The sequence below is a fragment of the Haliotis rubra genome, unplaced genomic scaffold, assembly GCF_003918875.1.
Source record: "Haliotis rubra isolate DU_JTF1 unplaced genomic scaffold, ASM391887v1 Scf111, whole genome shotgun sequence".
NCBI lineage: Eukaryota > Metazoa > Mollusca > Gastropoda > Lepetellida > Haliotidae > Haliotis > Haliotis rubra.
Window position 1 is genome coordinate 1721964 of NW_025765015.1, and position 17455 is coordinate 1739418.

The following is a 17455-nucleotide window of genomic DNA, read 5'->3' on the forward strand; positions in this document are numbered from 1 at the left end:
GCTGTTGATCACTGACATTGTCTGGCCCAGACTCGATTATTTACAGACCACTGCTATATAGCTGGAATATTGCTGAGTGTGGCGTTAAACAAACAATTGCACAGCATCAGTCACCTTCTTTGTTATGCTGATCATATGTACCACAATGATTCTGCTGGAGGTTAACAAGCAAACATCTGGATATAACATTTATTCCTTTTTAAATCAATATATTTATACATAAATCAACAGCGACCCAAGAAAACATTTCTCTTCTCCAATGATGAAAACAATCTGACCATTGCTTTGTAGTTCACGTATTTCACTGTTCATTGTTCATGACAGAAGGAAAACAGCTTATTGTTTGTTTAGTGTCAAGTAAAAAATATCTTAGGCCATATCAACATTATAGCTACATCATGGCAGTCACAGATTGTACTCAAGCTATTCAGGACAATACAGTGGAGAATATTGTAAACTTTACAAAATTGTTGTACAAGGAAACAGGGATCTGTGACCTCCCAATCCCAAATGTTTAGTTGACTTATGAGCATCATGGTGTACTGACAAACAGGAAACAAAGCTGGCCTGCTTACTACAAACCATTAACAAGTGAGCTAAGTAAAGAAGTCAAGAGAAGCTTCAAAATGTAATTTTACATCTTTCTCTTCAGTAAAGATCTAAAATACTGAACTTCCATAACTTGAGATGATATTTATTTAAATCTGGATTTTTAAGATAGCTGTACACATGATTTCACAAGATAACATTTTTATGTCACATAACATTCGGTTGAATTATGGTAAACAAGGTATGATTTACATGATGGCCAGCACAGAGAGCAGTATATGCATGATGTCTGGTTTCAGCTGGAGAAACTGTATCAGACTACATGACCTTGGAATACATTTTACCTGGGATATCTATGCAATGGCTGTTGCAAGAACCTCTGATACATTTGGATCTGTGGATCTGACAGTGAGCTGCATTGTCACGCCAGAGTCAGTAAGAGCAAGTTTAGCTCTTACAAGAGCATCATGGCCACCACGGAACACACCAGCCAGGAATAAAGTATGTGCGCTCTTGCCCTCTGCCACTTTGTCAGAACGCTCACAGGGCTGCATGCCAAGGTACTGAATAATATTTTTGATGGCTTCTGAAAAGGAAAACAGAACTTTTTACCATACAAAAGGCATCATAATAAATAACATACTCCAATTCTGAACAGAAAGGTAAATTGATGCAGAACTGTCTAACAAGAAGATCACTCAATGTTGTATTGCTAGAAGGTAATTGCACAAGAGGAACTAGTCTTGTGATACAGGTTACTGGTAGTTTGCAGTCAGTTATATCAATCATGAAATAGATTGTTAAGGCCAAGAGGGACAGTCCATATTCTGAACTGTCTGTTGAAACTACTTTCCATATTCACCATAGTTTCTTTTGATAAGAAGTGAAAGAAAATATGCCTTGATATCAATTTTGTTTGAATGATATTGCTTCTATTTCTCACTAACAAAGTCTTCCAAATGCTTGACACGTGACTTCACTTCCATGAAAGGTAGGAAAAGTGAAAAGTAGTGGCACACAAGCACTGCTGTGACTGAAATTTGCATAGTGGAGATGTTTTTCTTTTGAATATAATGAGGCATGTAACTGAGTTAAGTCAGTAACATTTCTTGATTAACAGAATTATTTACAACTACTGCACCCGGTAGTATTTATGAAGCAGATGCTACCATCCAAACATCCTGTCAGCCCTCTTCCACAACACATTTACTTTGTGACTTCTCAAGGTCAAGTCATGGGTCACTAACCTTCTAAAGAGTTGATAGTGGACAGGGCATAGGTGTCCTCCAACTCATTCTCTGGGCCAACTTCCTCCCACGATGCAGCAAAGTTGGGTTTGATGACACGTTGAACGTGGTCTGCAACGCTCACCTCTACATCTTCCAACTGCAACAGGAAACATCACATGGACAGATTCACTTCTGACCACAGAACTAGCCACACCACACAGGGAGAGAGTGTGTTTAGGTTTAGCCCACTTTTAGCAATATTCCAGGAATATCACACCAAAACACCAGACATGGGCTTCACACATTGTACCCATGTAGGGAATCAAACCCAGGTCTTTAGCGTGACATGCAAACACTTTAACGACAAGGCTGACCCCAGAACTAGCTACAACACACAAACATCAGATCGACACAGATTCACTTCTGACCACAGAACTAGCTATGACACAAACATCGGATCGACACAGATTCACTTCTGACCACAGAACTAGCTATGACACACAAACATCAGATCGACACAGATTCACTTCTGACCACAGAACTAGCTACAACACACAAACATCAGATCGACACAGATTCACTTCTGACCACAGAACAAGCTATGACACAAACATCGGATCGACACAGATTCACTTCTGACCACAGAACTAGCTATGACACACAAACATCGGATTGACACAGATTCACTTCTGACTACAGAACTAGCTATGACACACAAACATCGGATTGACACAGATTCACTTCTGACCACAGAACTAGCTACAACACACAAACATCAGATCGACACACATTCACTTCTGACCACAGAACTAGCTACAACATGCAAACATCAGATCGACACAGATTCACTTCTGACCACAGAACTAGCTACAACATGCAAACCTAACTGAGAGACAGATTCACTTCTGACCACAGAACTAGCTACAACACACAAACCTAACTGAGAGACAGATTCACTTCTGACCACAGAACTAGCTACAACATGCAAACCTTACTGAGAGACAGATTCACTTCTGACCACAGAACTAGCTACAACATGCAAACCTAACTGAGAGACAGATTCACTTCTGACCACAGAACTAGCTACAACATGCAAACCTAACTGAGAGACAGATTCACTTCTGACCACAGAACTAGCTACAACATGCAAACCTAACTGAGAGACAGATTCACTTCTGACCACAGAACTAGCTACAACATGCAAACCTAACTGAGAGACAGATTCACTTCTGACCACAGAACTAGCTACAACATGCAAACCTAACTGAGAGACAGATTCACTTCTGACCACAGAACTAGCTACAACACACAAACCTAACTGAGAGACAGATTCACTTCTGACCATAGAACTAGCTACAACATGCAAACCTAACTGAGAGACAGATTCACTTCTGACCACAGAACTAGCTACAACATGCAAACCTAACTGAGAGACAGATTCACTTCTGACCATAGAACTAGCTACAACACACAAACCTAACTGAGAGACAGATTCACTTCTGACCATAGAACTAGCTACAACATGCAAACCTAACTGAGAGACAGATTCACTTCTGACCACAGAACTAGCTACAACACACAAACCTAACTGAGAGACAGATTCACTTCTGACCACAGAACTAGCTACAACATGCAAACCTAACTGAGAGACAGATTCACTTCTGACCACAGAACTAGCTACAACACACAAACCTAACTGAGAGACAGATTCACTTCTGACCACAGACAACAACTGAGAGACAGATTCACTTCTGACCATAGAACTAGCTACAACATGCAAAACCTAACTGAGAGACAGATTCACTTCTGACCACAGAACTAGCTACAACATGCAAACCTAACTGAGAGACAGATTCTACAACACCACAGAACTAGCTGGCTAACATGCAAACCTAACTGAGAGACAGATTCACTTCTGACCATAGAACTAGCTACAACATGCAAACCTAACTGAGAGACAGATTCACTTCTGACCACAGAACTAGCTACAACATGCAAACCTAACTGAGAGACAGATTCACTTCTGACCACCAGAACTAGCTACAACATGCAAACCTAACTGAGAGACAGATTCACTTCTTCTGACCACAGAACTAGCTACAACATGCAAACCTAACTGAGAGACAGATTCACTTCTGACCACAGAACTAGCTACAACACACAAACCTAACTGAGAGACAGATTCACTTCTGACCACAGAACTAGCTACAACATGCAAACCTAACTGAGAGACAGATTCACTTCTGACCACAGAACTAGCTACAACATGCAAACCTAACTGAGAGACAGATTCACTTCTGACCACAGAACTAGCTACAACATGCAAACCTAACTGAGAGACAGATTCACTTCTGACCACAGAACTAGCTACAACATGCAAACCTAACTGAGAGACAGATTCACTTCTGACCACAGAACTAGCTACAACATGCAAACCTAACTGAGAGACAGATTCACTTCTGACCACAGAACTAGCTACAACATGCAAACCTAACTGAGAGACAGATTCACTTCTGACCACAGAACTAGCTACAACATGCAAACCTAACTGAGAGACAGATTCACTTCTGACCACAGAACTAGCTACAACATGCAAACCTAACTGAGAGACAGATTCACTTCTGACCACAGAACTAGCTACAACATGCAAACCTAACTGAGAGACAGATTCACTTCTGACCACAGAACTAGCTACAACATGCAAACCTAACTGAGAGACAGATTCACTTCTGACCACAGAACTAGCTACAACATGCAAACCTAACTGAGAGACAGATTCACTTCTGACCACAGAACTAGCTACAACATGCAAACCTAACTGAGAGACAGATTCACTTCTGACCACAGAACTAGCTACAACATGCAAACCTAACTGAGAGACAGATTCACTTCTGACCACAGAACTAGCTACAACATGCAAACCTAACTGAGAGACAGATTCACTTCTGACCACAGAACTAGCTACAACATGCAAACCTAACTGAGAGACAGATTCACTTCTGACCACAGAACTAGCTACAACATGCAAACCTAACTGAGAGACAGATTCACTTCTGACCACAGAACTAGCTACAACATGCAAACCTAACTGAGAGACAGATTCACTTCTGACCACAGAACTAGCTACAACATGCAAACCTAACTGAGAGACAGATTCACTTCTGACCACAGAACTAGCTACAACATGCAAACCTAACTGAGAGACAGATTCACTTCTGACCATAGAACTAGCTACAACATGCAAACCTAACTGAGAGACAGATTCACTTCTGACCACAGAACTAGCTACAACATGCAAACCTAACTGAGAGACAGATTCACTTCTGACCACAGAACTAGCTACAACATGCAAACCTAACTGAGAGACAGATTCACTTCTGACCACAGAACTAGCTACAACATGCAAACCTAACTGAGAGACAGATTCACTTCTGACCACAGAACTAGCTACAACATGCAAACCTAACTGAGAGACAGATTCACTTCTGACCACAGAACTAGCTACAACATGCAAACCTAACTGAGAGACAGATTCACTTCTGACCACAGAACTAGCTACAACATGCAAACCTAACTGAGAGACAGATTCACTTCTGACCACAGAACTAGCTACAACATGCAAACCTAACTGAGAGACAGATTCACTTCTGACCACAGAACTAGCTACAACATGCAAACCTAACTGAGAGACAGATTCACTTCTGACCACAGAACTAGCTACAACATGCAAACCTAACTGAGAGACAGATTCACTTCTGACCACAGAACTAGCTACAACATGCAAACCTAACTGAGAGACAGATTCACTTCTGACCACAGAACTAGCTACAACATGCAAACCTAACTGAGAGAGACAGATTCACTTCTGACCACAGAACTAGCTACAACATGCAAACCTAACTGAGAGACAGATTCACTTCTGACCACAGAACTAGCTACAACATGCAAACCTAACTGAGAGACAGATTCACTTCTGACCACAGAACTAGCTACAACATGCAAACCTAACTGAGAGACAGATTCACTTCTGACCACAGAACTAGCTACAACATGCAAACCTAACTGAGAGACAGATTCACTTCTGACCACAGAACTAGCTACAACATGCAAACCTAACTGAGAGACAGATTCACTTCTGACCACAGAACTAGCTACAACATGCAAACCTAACTGAGAGACAGATTCACTTCTGACCACAGAACTAGCTACAACATGCAAACCTAACTGAGAGACAGATTCACTTCTGACCACAGAACTAGCTACAACATGCAAACCTAACTGAGAGACAGATTCACTTCTGACCACAGAACTAGCTACAACATGCAAACCTAACTGAGAGACAGATTCACTTCTGACCACAGAACTAGCTACAACATGCAAACCTAACTGAGAGACAGATTCACTTCTGACCACAGAACTAGCTACAACATGCAAACCTAACTGAGAGACAGATTCACTTCTGACCACAGAACTAGCTACAACATGCAAACCTAACTGAGAGACAGATTCACTTCTGACCACAGAACTAGCTACAACATGCAAACCTAACTGAGAGACAGATTCACTTCTGACCACAGAACTAGCTACAACATGCAAACCTAACTGAGAGACAGATTCACTTCTGACCACAGAACTAGCTACAACATGCAAAACCTAACTGAGAGACAGATTCACTTCTGACCACAGAACTAGCTACAACATGCAAACCTAACTGAGAGACAGATTCACTTCTGACCACAGAACTAGCTACAACATGCAAACCTAACTGAGAGACAGATTCACTTCTGACCACAGAACTAGCTACAACATGCAAACCTAACTGAGAGACAGATTCACTTCTGACCACAGAACTAGCTACAACATGCAAACCTAACTGAGAGACAGATTCACTTCTGACCACAGAACTAGCTACAACATGCAAACCTAACTGAGAGACAGATTCACTTCTGACCACAGAACTAGCTACAACATGCAAACCTAACTGAGAGACAGATTCACTTCTGACCACAGAACTAGCTACAACATGCAAACCTAACTGAGAGACAGATTCACTTCTGACCATAGAACTAGCTACAACATGCAAACCTAACTGAGAGACAGATTCACTTCTGACCACAGAACTAGCTACAACATGCAAAACCTAACTGAGAGACAGATTCACTTCTGACCACAGAACTAGCTACAACATGCAAACCTAACTGAGAGACAGATTCACTTCTGACCACAGAACTAGCTACAACATGCAAACCTAACTGAGAGACAGATTCACTTCTGACCACAGAACTAGCTACAACATGCAAACCTAACTGAGAGACAGATTCACTTCTGACCACAGAACTAGCTACAACATGCAAACCTAACTGAGAGACAGATTCACTTCTGACCACAGAACTAGCTACAACATGCAAACCTAACTGAGAGACAGATTCACTTCTGACCACAGAACTAGCTACAACATGCAAACCTAACTGAGAGACAGATTCACTTCTGACCACAGAACTAGCTACAACATGCAAACCTAACTGAGAGACAGATTCACTTCTGACCACAGAACTAGCTACAACATGCAAACCTAACTGAGAGACAGATTCACTTCTGACCACAGAACTAGCTACAACATGCAAACCTAACTGAGAGACAGATTCACTTCTGACCACAGAACTAGCTACAACATGCAAACCTAACTGAGAGACAGATTCACTTCTGACCACAGAACTAGCTACAACATGCAAACCTAACTGAGAGACAGATTCACTTCTGACCACAGAACTAGCTACAACATGCAAACCTAACTGAGAGACAGATTCACTTCTGACCACAGAACTAGCTACAACATGCAAACCTAACTGAGAGACAGATTCACTTCTGACCACAGAACTAGCTACAACATGCAAACCTAACTGAGAGACAGATTCACTTCTGACCACAGAACTAGCTACAACATGCAAACCTAACTGAGAGACAGATTCACTTCTGACCACAGAACTAGCTACAACATGCAAACCTAACTGAGAGACAGATTCACTTCTGACCACAGAACTAGCTACAACATGCAAACCTAACTGAGAGACAGATTCACTTCTGACCACAGAACTAGCTACAACATGCAAACCTAACTGAGAGACAGATTCACTTCTGACCACAGAACTAGCTACAACATGCAAACCTAACTGAGAGACAGATTCACTTCTGACCACAGAACTAGCTACAACATGCAAACCTAACTGAGAGACAGATTCACTTCTGACCACAGAACTAGCTACAACATGCAAACCTAACTGAGAGACAGATTCACTTCTGACCACAGAACTAGCTACAACATGCAAACCTAACTGAGAGACAGATTCACTTCTGACCACAGAACTAGCTACAACATGCAAACCTAACTGAGAGACAGATTCACTTCTGACCACAGAACTAGCTACAACATGCAAACCTAACTGAGAGAGATTCACTTCTGACCACAGAACTAGCTACAACATGCAAACCTAACTGAGAGACAGATTCACTTCTGACCACAGAACTAGCTACAACATGCAAACCTAACTGAGAGACAGATTCACTTCTGACCACAGAACTAGCTACAACACGCAAACCTAACTGAGACAGATTCACTTCTGACCACAGAACTAGCTACAACATGCAAACCTAACTGAGAGACAGATTCACTTCTGACCACAGAACTAGCTACAACATGCAAACCTAACTGAGAGACAGATTCACTTCTGACCACAGAACTAGCTACAACATGCAAACCTAACTGAGAGACAGATTCACTTCTGACCACAGAACTAGCTACAACATGCAAACCTAACTGAGAGACAGATTCACTTCTGACCACAGAACTAGCTACAACATGCAAACCTAACTGAGAGACAGATTCACTTCTGACCACAGAACTAGCTACAACATGCAAACCTAACTGAGAGACAGATTCACTTCTGACCACAGAACTAGCTACAACATGCAAACCTAACTGAGAGACAGATTCACTTCTGACCACAGAACTAGCTACAACATGCAAACCTAACTGAGAGACAGATTCACTTCTGACCACAGAACTAGCTACAACATGCAAACCTAACTGAGAGACAGATTCACTTCTGACCACAGAACTAGCTACAACATGCAAACCCTAACTGAGAGACAGATTCACTTCTGACCACAGAACTAGCTACAACATGCAAACCTAACTGAGAGACAGATTCATGACCACAGAACTAGCTACAACATGCAAACCTAACTGAGAGACAGATTCACTTCTGACCACAGAACTAGCTACAACATGCAAACCTAACTGAGAGACAGATTCACTTCTGACCACAGAACTAGCTACAACACAACCTAACTGAGAGACAGATTCACTTCTGACCCAGAAGAACTAGCTACAACACACAAACCTAACTGAGAGACAGATTCACTTCTGACCACAGAACTAGCTACAACATGCAAACCTAACTGAGAGACAGATTCACTTCTGACCATAGAACTAGCTACAACATGCAAACCTAACTGAGAGACAGATTCACTTCTGACCATAGAACTAGCTACAACTGCAAACCTAACTGAGAGACAGATTCACTTCTGACCACAGAACTAGCTACAACATGCAAACCTAACTGAGAGACAGATTCACTTCTGACCACAGAACTAGCTACAACATGCAAACCTAACTGAGAGACAGATTCACTTCTGACCACAGAACTAGCTACAACATGCAAACCTAACTGAGAGACAGATTCACTTCTGACCACAGAACTAGCTACAACATGCAAACCTAACTGAGAGACAGATTCACTTCTGACCACAGAACTAGCTACAACATGCAAACCTAACTGAGAGACAGATTCACTCTGACCTGACCACATGCAAACCTAAACTACCACAGAACACTACAACATACAAACCTAACTGAGAGACAGATTCACTTCTGACCACAGAACTAGCTACAACATGCAAACTAACTGAGAGACAGATTCACTGCAAACCTGACCACAGAACTAGCTACAACATGCAAACCTAACTGAGAGACAGATTCACTTCTGACCACAGAACTAGCTACAACATGCAAACCTAACTGAGAGACAGATTCACTTCTGACCACAGAACTAGCTACAACATGCAAACCTAACTGAGAGACAGATTCACTTCTGACCATAGAACTAGCTACAACATGCAAACCTAACTGAGAGACAGATTCACTTCTGACCACAGAACTAGCTACAACATGCAAACCTAACTGAGAGACAGATTCACTTCTGACCACAGAACTAGCTACAACACACAAACCTAACTGAGAGACAGATTCACTTCTGACCATAGAACTAGCTACAACATGCAAACCTAACTGAGAGACAGATTCACTTCTGACCATAGAACTAGCTACAACATGCAAACCTAACTGAGAGACAGATTCACTTCTGACCACATTGGCATGTGGAGATGACACTGACATGAAATCTAGACAGAAATACTTACCACATATTCATCTTCATAGCCTTCATCATCAGGCTCCCCGGTGTTGGGATCACAGTCCTTCACAATAAACTTCAGGGTGCATGTGAAGCTGCCAGTTACTGAAATTAATATGACAGGGATACAACATTAGCTTCATTTACCTACCACATTTGCTATTGTTAAATGCAAAACAATGGCAAAAATATGAATCCTAACAGACAAATGAGAGGCAAGTTTCCAAGACATTAATTATACTGTGAAGGTTTGATTCTTGTTATGAAACATTACAGCGTTGTGAAACATTGCGTCATGGCTGGTCACATGTCTGAGCGCACATAGCTGTCCAAACGCCAAGCATCATGCCCAGGTGAGAAACTGGTTTCCAATGAGCTGAGTGTATGTGATGACCTTACCTTGTGTGGGCTCCTGGGGTAGTCGGACAAGAGTGTATGTTGTGCCTGGCTTGTTGTATGGGAGACTGCTACATGCTATATACTTCATCACCTCAAAGCCATCTACAGGATCCATCTGCACAGTGGCGTTCTCTAAGACTTGATCATTCAATGTGTTTGTACAGTCGAACTACAATAAAGAAGAAAAGGATGGAAAACATCAGTTTCAGTAGCTCACTTCAAATAGAAAAGATTTTTTACTTTTCTAAACTTACAGTGTATGAGAACTATTCTTCTTATAACATCTTATTCCGCCTTAACCTCCAAAATCCGTTCTAAGCATGTCCTTAATAACGATGATCTCAAAATAAAGTCTGAAAAAAACAACAAACACGTTTAGATACAAAAAAAATAATCTTGAATAATAGATTTGTTGACAGTGAAGAGGAAGACTGATGACTTTGTGTTGAGCTGAATGAATGGAATGTTTCCAGAGTACACCTGTGAATGTGTCCAGAGTACACCTGTGAATGTGTGTCCAGAGTACACCTGTGAATGTGTGTTTCCAGAGTATACCTGTGAATGTGTGTCCAGAGTACACCTGTGAATGTGTGTCCAGAGTACACCTGTGAATGTGTATCCAGTGTACACCTGTGAATGTGTGTATCCAGTGTACACCTGTGAATGTGTATCCAGTGTATACCTGAGAATGTGTGTCCAGAGTACACCTGAGAATGTGTGTATCCAGTGTACACCTGAATGTGTGTATCCAGTGTACAGCTGTGAATGTGTATCCAGTGTACAGCTGTGAATGTGTGTATCCAGTGTACACCTGTGAATGTGTGTATCCAGTGTATACCTGAGAATGTGTGTATCCAGTGTACACCTGTGAATGTGTGTCCAGAGTACACCTGTGAATGTGTGTCCAGAGTACACCTGAGAATGTGTATCCAGTGTACAGCTGTGAATGTGTATCCAGTGTACACCTGAGAATGTGTGTATCCAGTGTACACCTGTGAATGTGTGTATCCAGTGTATACCTGAGAATGTGTGTATCCAGTGTACACCTGTGAATGTGTGTATCCAGTGTACACCTGTGAATGTGTGTCCAGTGTACACCTGTGAATGTGTGTATCCAGTGTACACCTGAGAATGTGTGTATCCAGTGTACACCTGTGAATGTGTGTATCCAGTGTACAGCTGTGAATGTGTATCCAGTGTACAGCTGTGAATGTGTGTATCCAGTGTACACCTGTGAATGTGTGTATCCAGTGTATACCTGAGAATGTGTGTATCCAGTGTACACCTGTGAATGTGTGTATCCAGTGTACACCTGTGAATGTGTGTCCAGAGTACACCTGAGAATGTGTATCCAGTGTACAGCTGTGAATGTGTATCCAGTGTACACCTGAGAATGTGTGTATCCAGTGTACACCTGTGAATGTGTGTATCCAGTGTATACCTGAGAATGTGTGTATCCAGTGTACAGCTGTGAATGTGTATCCAGTGTACACCTGTGAATGTGTGTATCCAGTGTACAGCTGTGAATGTGTGTATCCAGTGTACACCTGAGAATGTGTGTATCCAGTGTACACCTGTGAATGTGTGTATCCAGTGTACACCTGTGAATGTGTGTATCCAGTGTACACCTGAGAATGTGTATCCAGTGTACACCTGTGAATGTGTGTATCCAGTGTACAGCTGTGAATGTGTGTATCCAGTGTACACCTGAGAATGTGTATGTGTACACCTGTGTGTATCCAGTGTACAGCTGTGAATGTGTGTATCCAGTGTACACCTGAGAATGTGTATCCAGTGTACACCTGTGAATGTGTGTATCCAGTGTACACCTGTGAATGTGTGTATCCAGTGTACACCTGTGAATGTGTGTATCCAGTGTACAGCTGTGAATGTGTATCCAGTGTACACCTGAGAATTCTGTGTATCCAGTGTACAGCTGTGAATGTGTATCCAGTGTACACCTGAGAATGTGTGTATCCAGTGTACACCTGTGAATGTGTGTATCCAGTGTATACCTGAGAATGTGTGTATCCAGTGTACACCTGTGAATGTGTGTATCCAGTGTACACCTGTGAATGTGTGTATCCAGTGTACAGCTGTGAATGTGTGTATCCAGTGTACACCTGAGAATGTGTATCCAGTGTACACCTGTGAATGTGTGTATCCAGTGTACAGCTGTGAATGTGTGTATCCAGTGTACAGGTGTGAATGTGTGTATCCAGTGTACACCTGAGAATGTGTGTATCCAGTGTACAGCTGTGAATGTGTGTATCCAGTGTACACCTGTGAATGTGTGTATCCAGTGTACACCTGTGAATGTGTATCCAGTGTACACCTGAGAATGTGTGTATCCAGTGTACACCTGCGAATGTGTGTATCCAGTGTACACCTGTGAATGTGTATCCAGTGTACACCTGAGAATGTGTATCCAGTGTACACCTGTGAATGTGTTTCCAGTGTACACCTGTGAATGTGTGTATCCAGAGTGCACCTGTGAAGGTCTATCCAGAGTACACGTGTGAAGGGAAGTGTCCAGTGTACACCTGTGAATGTGTTTCCAGTGTACACCTGTGAATGTGTGTATCCAGAGTGCACCTGTGAAGGTCTATCCAGAGTACACCTGTGAAGGGAAGTGTCCAGTGTACACCTGTGAATGTTTGTCCAGGGTACACCTGTCAATGTGTGGGTCCAGTGTACACCTGCAAATATGTATCCACTTGGAATGTGTGTCTCATGTGTACACCTGTGAGGTTATCTTACCTGGAACACAATGTAGTTGCTGAACGTATGCTTCACACACTGTACAACATACTCTGTTTCTGATTCAGTGAGTTCAATCGGCTGAGATGACCGGAACAGTGGACCAAGGTTAGCAAGTTCTGGTACTGATGCAATTTGTTCTGGAATAAAGGAGAGTTGAGGTTAACAGCTAGCTGCTGTCAGTTCCAAATCACACTCAATCTTTAGACAATTCCTACTCGCTTACTAATCCAGTTGGTTTGTCTTGAAATTGTCATAAAATCCTATGACTAGATCTTCTGGGAGCAGGAATCATCCTGAAGAGTATTTAAGAATTTGTATAAAGCTTGCAGCATGTTTATCAAGTGGCTATTGCCTATCCTGATGCTGAGAACAATCTTGAAGTCATCAGTTGTCTGGATCATCCTCTAGTTTCAGCTCTCTCACTCTGCACACCGATACCAATGAAGAGGTGCCACAAATCCTGTCACCATATACAACATGATTTCAAAGATATAGATCAAGTAATAACTCTAAAATACAACTTAATGTCCCTACTGTGAATCCAAAGCCAAAGAGATCCCATTTCACAAAAGTTAACATATTTGAGGATGGTATGATCACAATGTGCATCACTGCTGGACAAATCACTACTCATGCTGTCACTGCCTATCACAGAATTCCAAAACAGGGTAGGAATATTTGCAACAATCCTGATATAAGTCGTCTCTCAAAGAATTCCCAAATGGCTAAAAAGTAATTGGCTACTAAGAAGAGTCATGTGAAGTGATTTTCATATGTGTTCTCCAAGATACATTCAAACATGCATATAAAACATACAAAATTAAATAATCTCTGGTAGTAATGGCCTCTTTTTTTCAGTATCTGTTTTCACTTTCTACTACTAGTCTTGTATGAAGTTTGCCTTACCTGCAAATACATCTTGTCTGGAGGCTACCACCTTCTCTGATGTCTTGGCACCCATTTCACCACCTTCTCTCACTACCAGAACAAAAACACTCTCTCATTTCATGTTATAATGTGTACTGTTATGGCAAATATTCTTGGGATGTATTTGTCCTTAGTTGATGATGTCTTTCGGATGTGAGTCATACCAAATGTTTGGTCCTACAAAACCTAACTCTGTTTTAAACTGTATCTTAATTCTTTTTGCACTCACTCCATGTAATTAGAACCAGACATTGTGCCATCAAGACTTTGTCTGAGGTGATATTGTCAAAATGCTGGTAAAACTACATTACATTTGTAATAGATTTTCATAGTGCTTTACACTCAGTCAAAAATATGTACCAACACTTAAAATAGGTCAATCTTAAGATAAAAGTACTCTGTGTTTCACATCTTGCCTAGATTATACTTCAAACAGGCGATATAGTCCAGCATCTTTATTTGTCCAATGTGAGTGTTGTTGTCCCTGCCAGTGGTGTACTCACTTGAAGGTCTCTGATCCTGCATGGGCTGTGTGTCTAGTGGGACTGACTTTAGGTCAAAGGGTGTGTCTGAGGGCTCCAGTGTGTAGTTGTGTAGTGCCCTCTCAAGTCCAACCACAGAAACCTGAAGGCCTGCAAACACCAAACAATGTCCATGTGAATGCCTCAATATATCTTCTACTCAAACCACCTCCTTATTCCTTGGTTCTAACAGTCTACAACTGGACACTCCGACCTGTGTCATCCTGTTGTTTTCACTGACAACTCATCCATGCATTAAGATCATTATTATCTTTCAATGAAGCTCATCTGAAACAAGCATACATTACTCTGTCTAATGAATTGTTATAGTAGTGACATAACTCCAGCAATCTACCAGTGTCATCCATAGTAATACAGCCCCCAAGGTCTTACTCTCTTGAACCATTCAAATGCCCAGCTGCTAATGGCAGTCATATAAAATGCACAATAATATAACAATCATGAAATGTTTAGAGTAAAATTAATATTTTTATACTTATCCTGACTCATGCTTATTTGCTTGTCTTCTTCTTCTGGCGAACCTAGTGGAACACTTGTATCTCCCAATTGAAGTTCCCTTCAATAAAAAATCACTCATTAGTACTCACCACGAGTTACCTCCCTTCTGCAAGCGCGGGAACGAGGGCGCCACCCAAGCCCATGTGCCTCACTCTCTCCTTTTTTGTTTTGAGCCCAACACTTTATTTTTCCCGAGAAATCCAAAGTGTTAAGTGGGGAGGACGGGAGGGCTTACCTCATGAGTCAGGATAAGTATAAAAATATTAATTTTACTCTAAAAATTTCATATTTTTTCTTATCCTGACTCATGCTTATTTGCTTGTAGAATCCTACGGATTAGGAGGTGGGATTATATATACTTTGGATTTTACTAATTAGTGATTTGAACTGAGATGATTGTAAAACCCTATGGGAACTTCATGAAGGCACTGAACTGAATTCCTGCTGTTAATTTAACAGCTGCCTTTTAAAGAAGGTTATTACAATTTACTGAATATAATAAAAGTATATAGAACATTAATTAAGCTAAAGCCATTAATGTGATAGTATAAACTGTTGATAGTTTATAATGAATACTTTTATAAGAACCAAAGTAGTAAGCTTACAATATGGATATATATAAGCTATAACATAATTGTGCTTAAGGTATAATGATAACTTAAGCTGTATAATAGTAACCAACTACTGAGAGTTTGATACTAATACACGTTATGAAATGAACATATGACCGAGCTTAAGGATAGAAACTTAAGCTGAACATATATATAATAGTAGAAACTCGTAAGAGTTGTAGGTATATATATATTATGATATAGAATCATAGTACTGAGCTTAAGATAATATTTTAACTTAAGCAAATATATATAGATAGCATGTAGCTATTAGTACTGTTATCAGATAAGTATAAAATCAACAAGATAGACTTATCTTCTCCGTGGAACTGTCAACTGTTGAGCGAGGACCATGGGACCGAAATGGTGGATACCTGAGACGTCCTTGGTGGTGATATCTCTCAGATAGTGGTTGGCAAACACCATATCGGATCTCCAAAAACATCCCTCCATAATGGTATTTAATGAGCAATTTCCATGTAAAGCCAAAGTTGAAGCTAGTGCTCTAATTTCGAGGATTAGCAGCACTTGGAGGGTCCAGTCCAGCTGTCTTGTAGGCTCTTTGGAGATATATTTTCAGTGCACTTACAGGGCAAGGTGATAAGTCCATCGTATCCTGCGGTCCAAGTAAGGATGAGAGAGCTGGGACATGGAACAACCTGTCTGGTTGACCTGGTAGTTGATTTTTCGCTATAAAATCCCAGCGAAGTCCCAGATGAGCGATGTTATGAATATCATCAAATCGTGTTCTCTCGTAATCCAAAGCGTGAATTTCAGACATCCTGGCGGCAGTGGCTAACGCTAGCAGGAATAAGGTTTTGTGGGTCAATGATTGAAATGACGCAGATAACAATGGCTCGTAAGCCTCACTTGTGAGGTGTTGAAGTACAACATTTAGATCCCAGGCTGGCGCTTGAAACTTCCGTTTCTGGTCTTCCAATCGAAAGGCACGTAACAAAGCGAGTAACTCCGGTGTTTTAGTCAATTTGACGCCCGTTCTCATAGTTATGACTGAACTTATGGCTGCAAGATAAGTGGATAGTGTAGATCCTTTTAGATTCTTAGTTTGACGTAGGAAACATAAGAAATCTGCCACTTGAGGATGTGTAGCAAATCTGGCTGAAAATCCTTCTTAGCAGCATAATTGACAAATCTGAGCCATTTGTCATCGTACAAGTTACGAGTAGAGTTACGTAGTGCAAGCGTGACTCTACTCGTAACTTGTACGATGACAAATGGCTCAGATAAAGTAGTGCAAGCGTGACCGCCTTCGCCGCTCTGGTGGAATAACCTCTCTTATTCAAACATGCCTTGATACAATCCACACGTGAAGTCGGAATGCTTCTGGTGTTTTGTGCACTTGTTTGGTGTGCGGATGTATCAGTAGACTGGAGCGTAGTGGGAGCTGAAGTACTGGTTTTCCGATTCCTAGTATGAGGTCTGGAAACCACGTTCTCGCTGGCCAG

At 41.3% G+C, this 17455-nt stretch overlaps 1 protein-coding gene across 1 annotated transcript in view; it reads right to left on the bottom strand.

The window, feature by feature from the left end:
* Positions 1-175: 175 nt before the first annotated feature.
* The window catches only part of LOC124288143 (coatomer subunit gamma-2-like), a 70852-nt gene continuing 53572 nt past the window's right edge, over positions 176-17455 (bottom strand). Inside the window, exons 18-24 of the mRNA XM_046724717.1 lie at positions 14842-14970; positions 14318-14389; positions 13409-13548; positions 10649-10817; positions 10257-10354; positions 1797-1935; positions 176-1135 (exon numbers count right to left, since the gene is read on the bottom strand). Of these exons, the coding sequence (XP_046580673.1) occupies positions 903-1135; positions 1797-1935; positions 10257-10354; positions 10649-10817; positions 13409-13548; positions 14318-14389; positions 14842-14970 (980 nt within the window). The 3' untranslated portion in view covers positions 176-902. The remainder of the gene's footprint in view (positions 1136-1796; positions 1936-10256; positions 10355-10648; positions 10818-13408; positions 13549-14317; positions 14390-14841; positions 14971-17455) is intronic.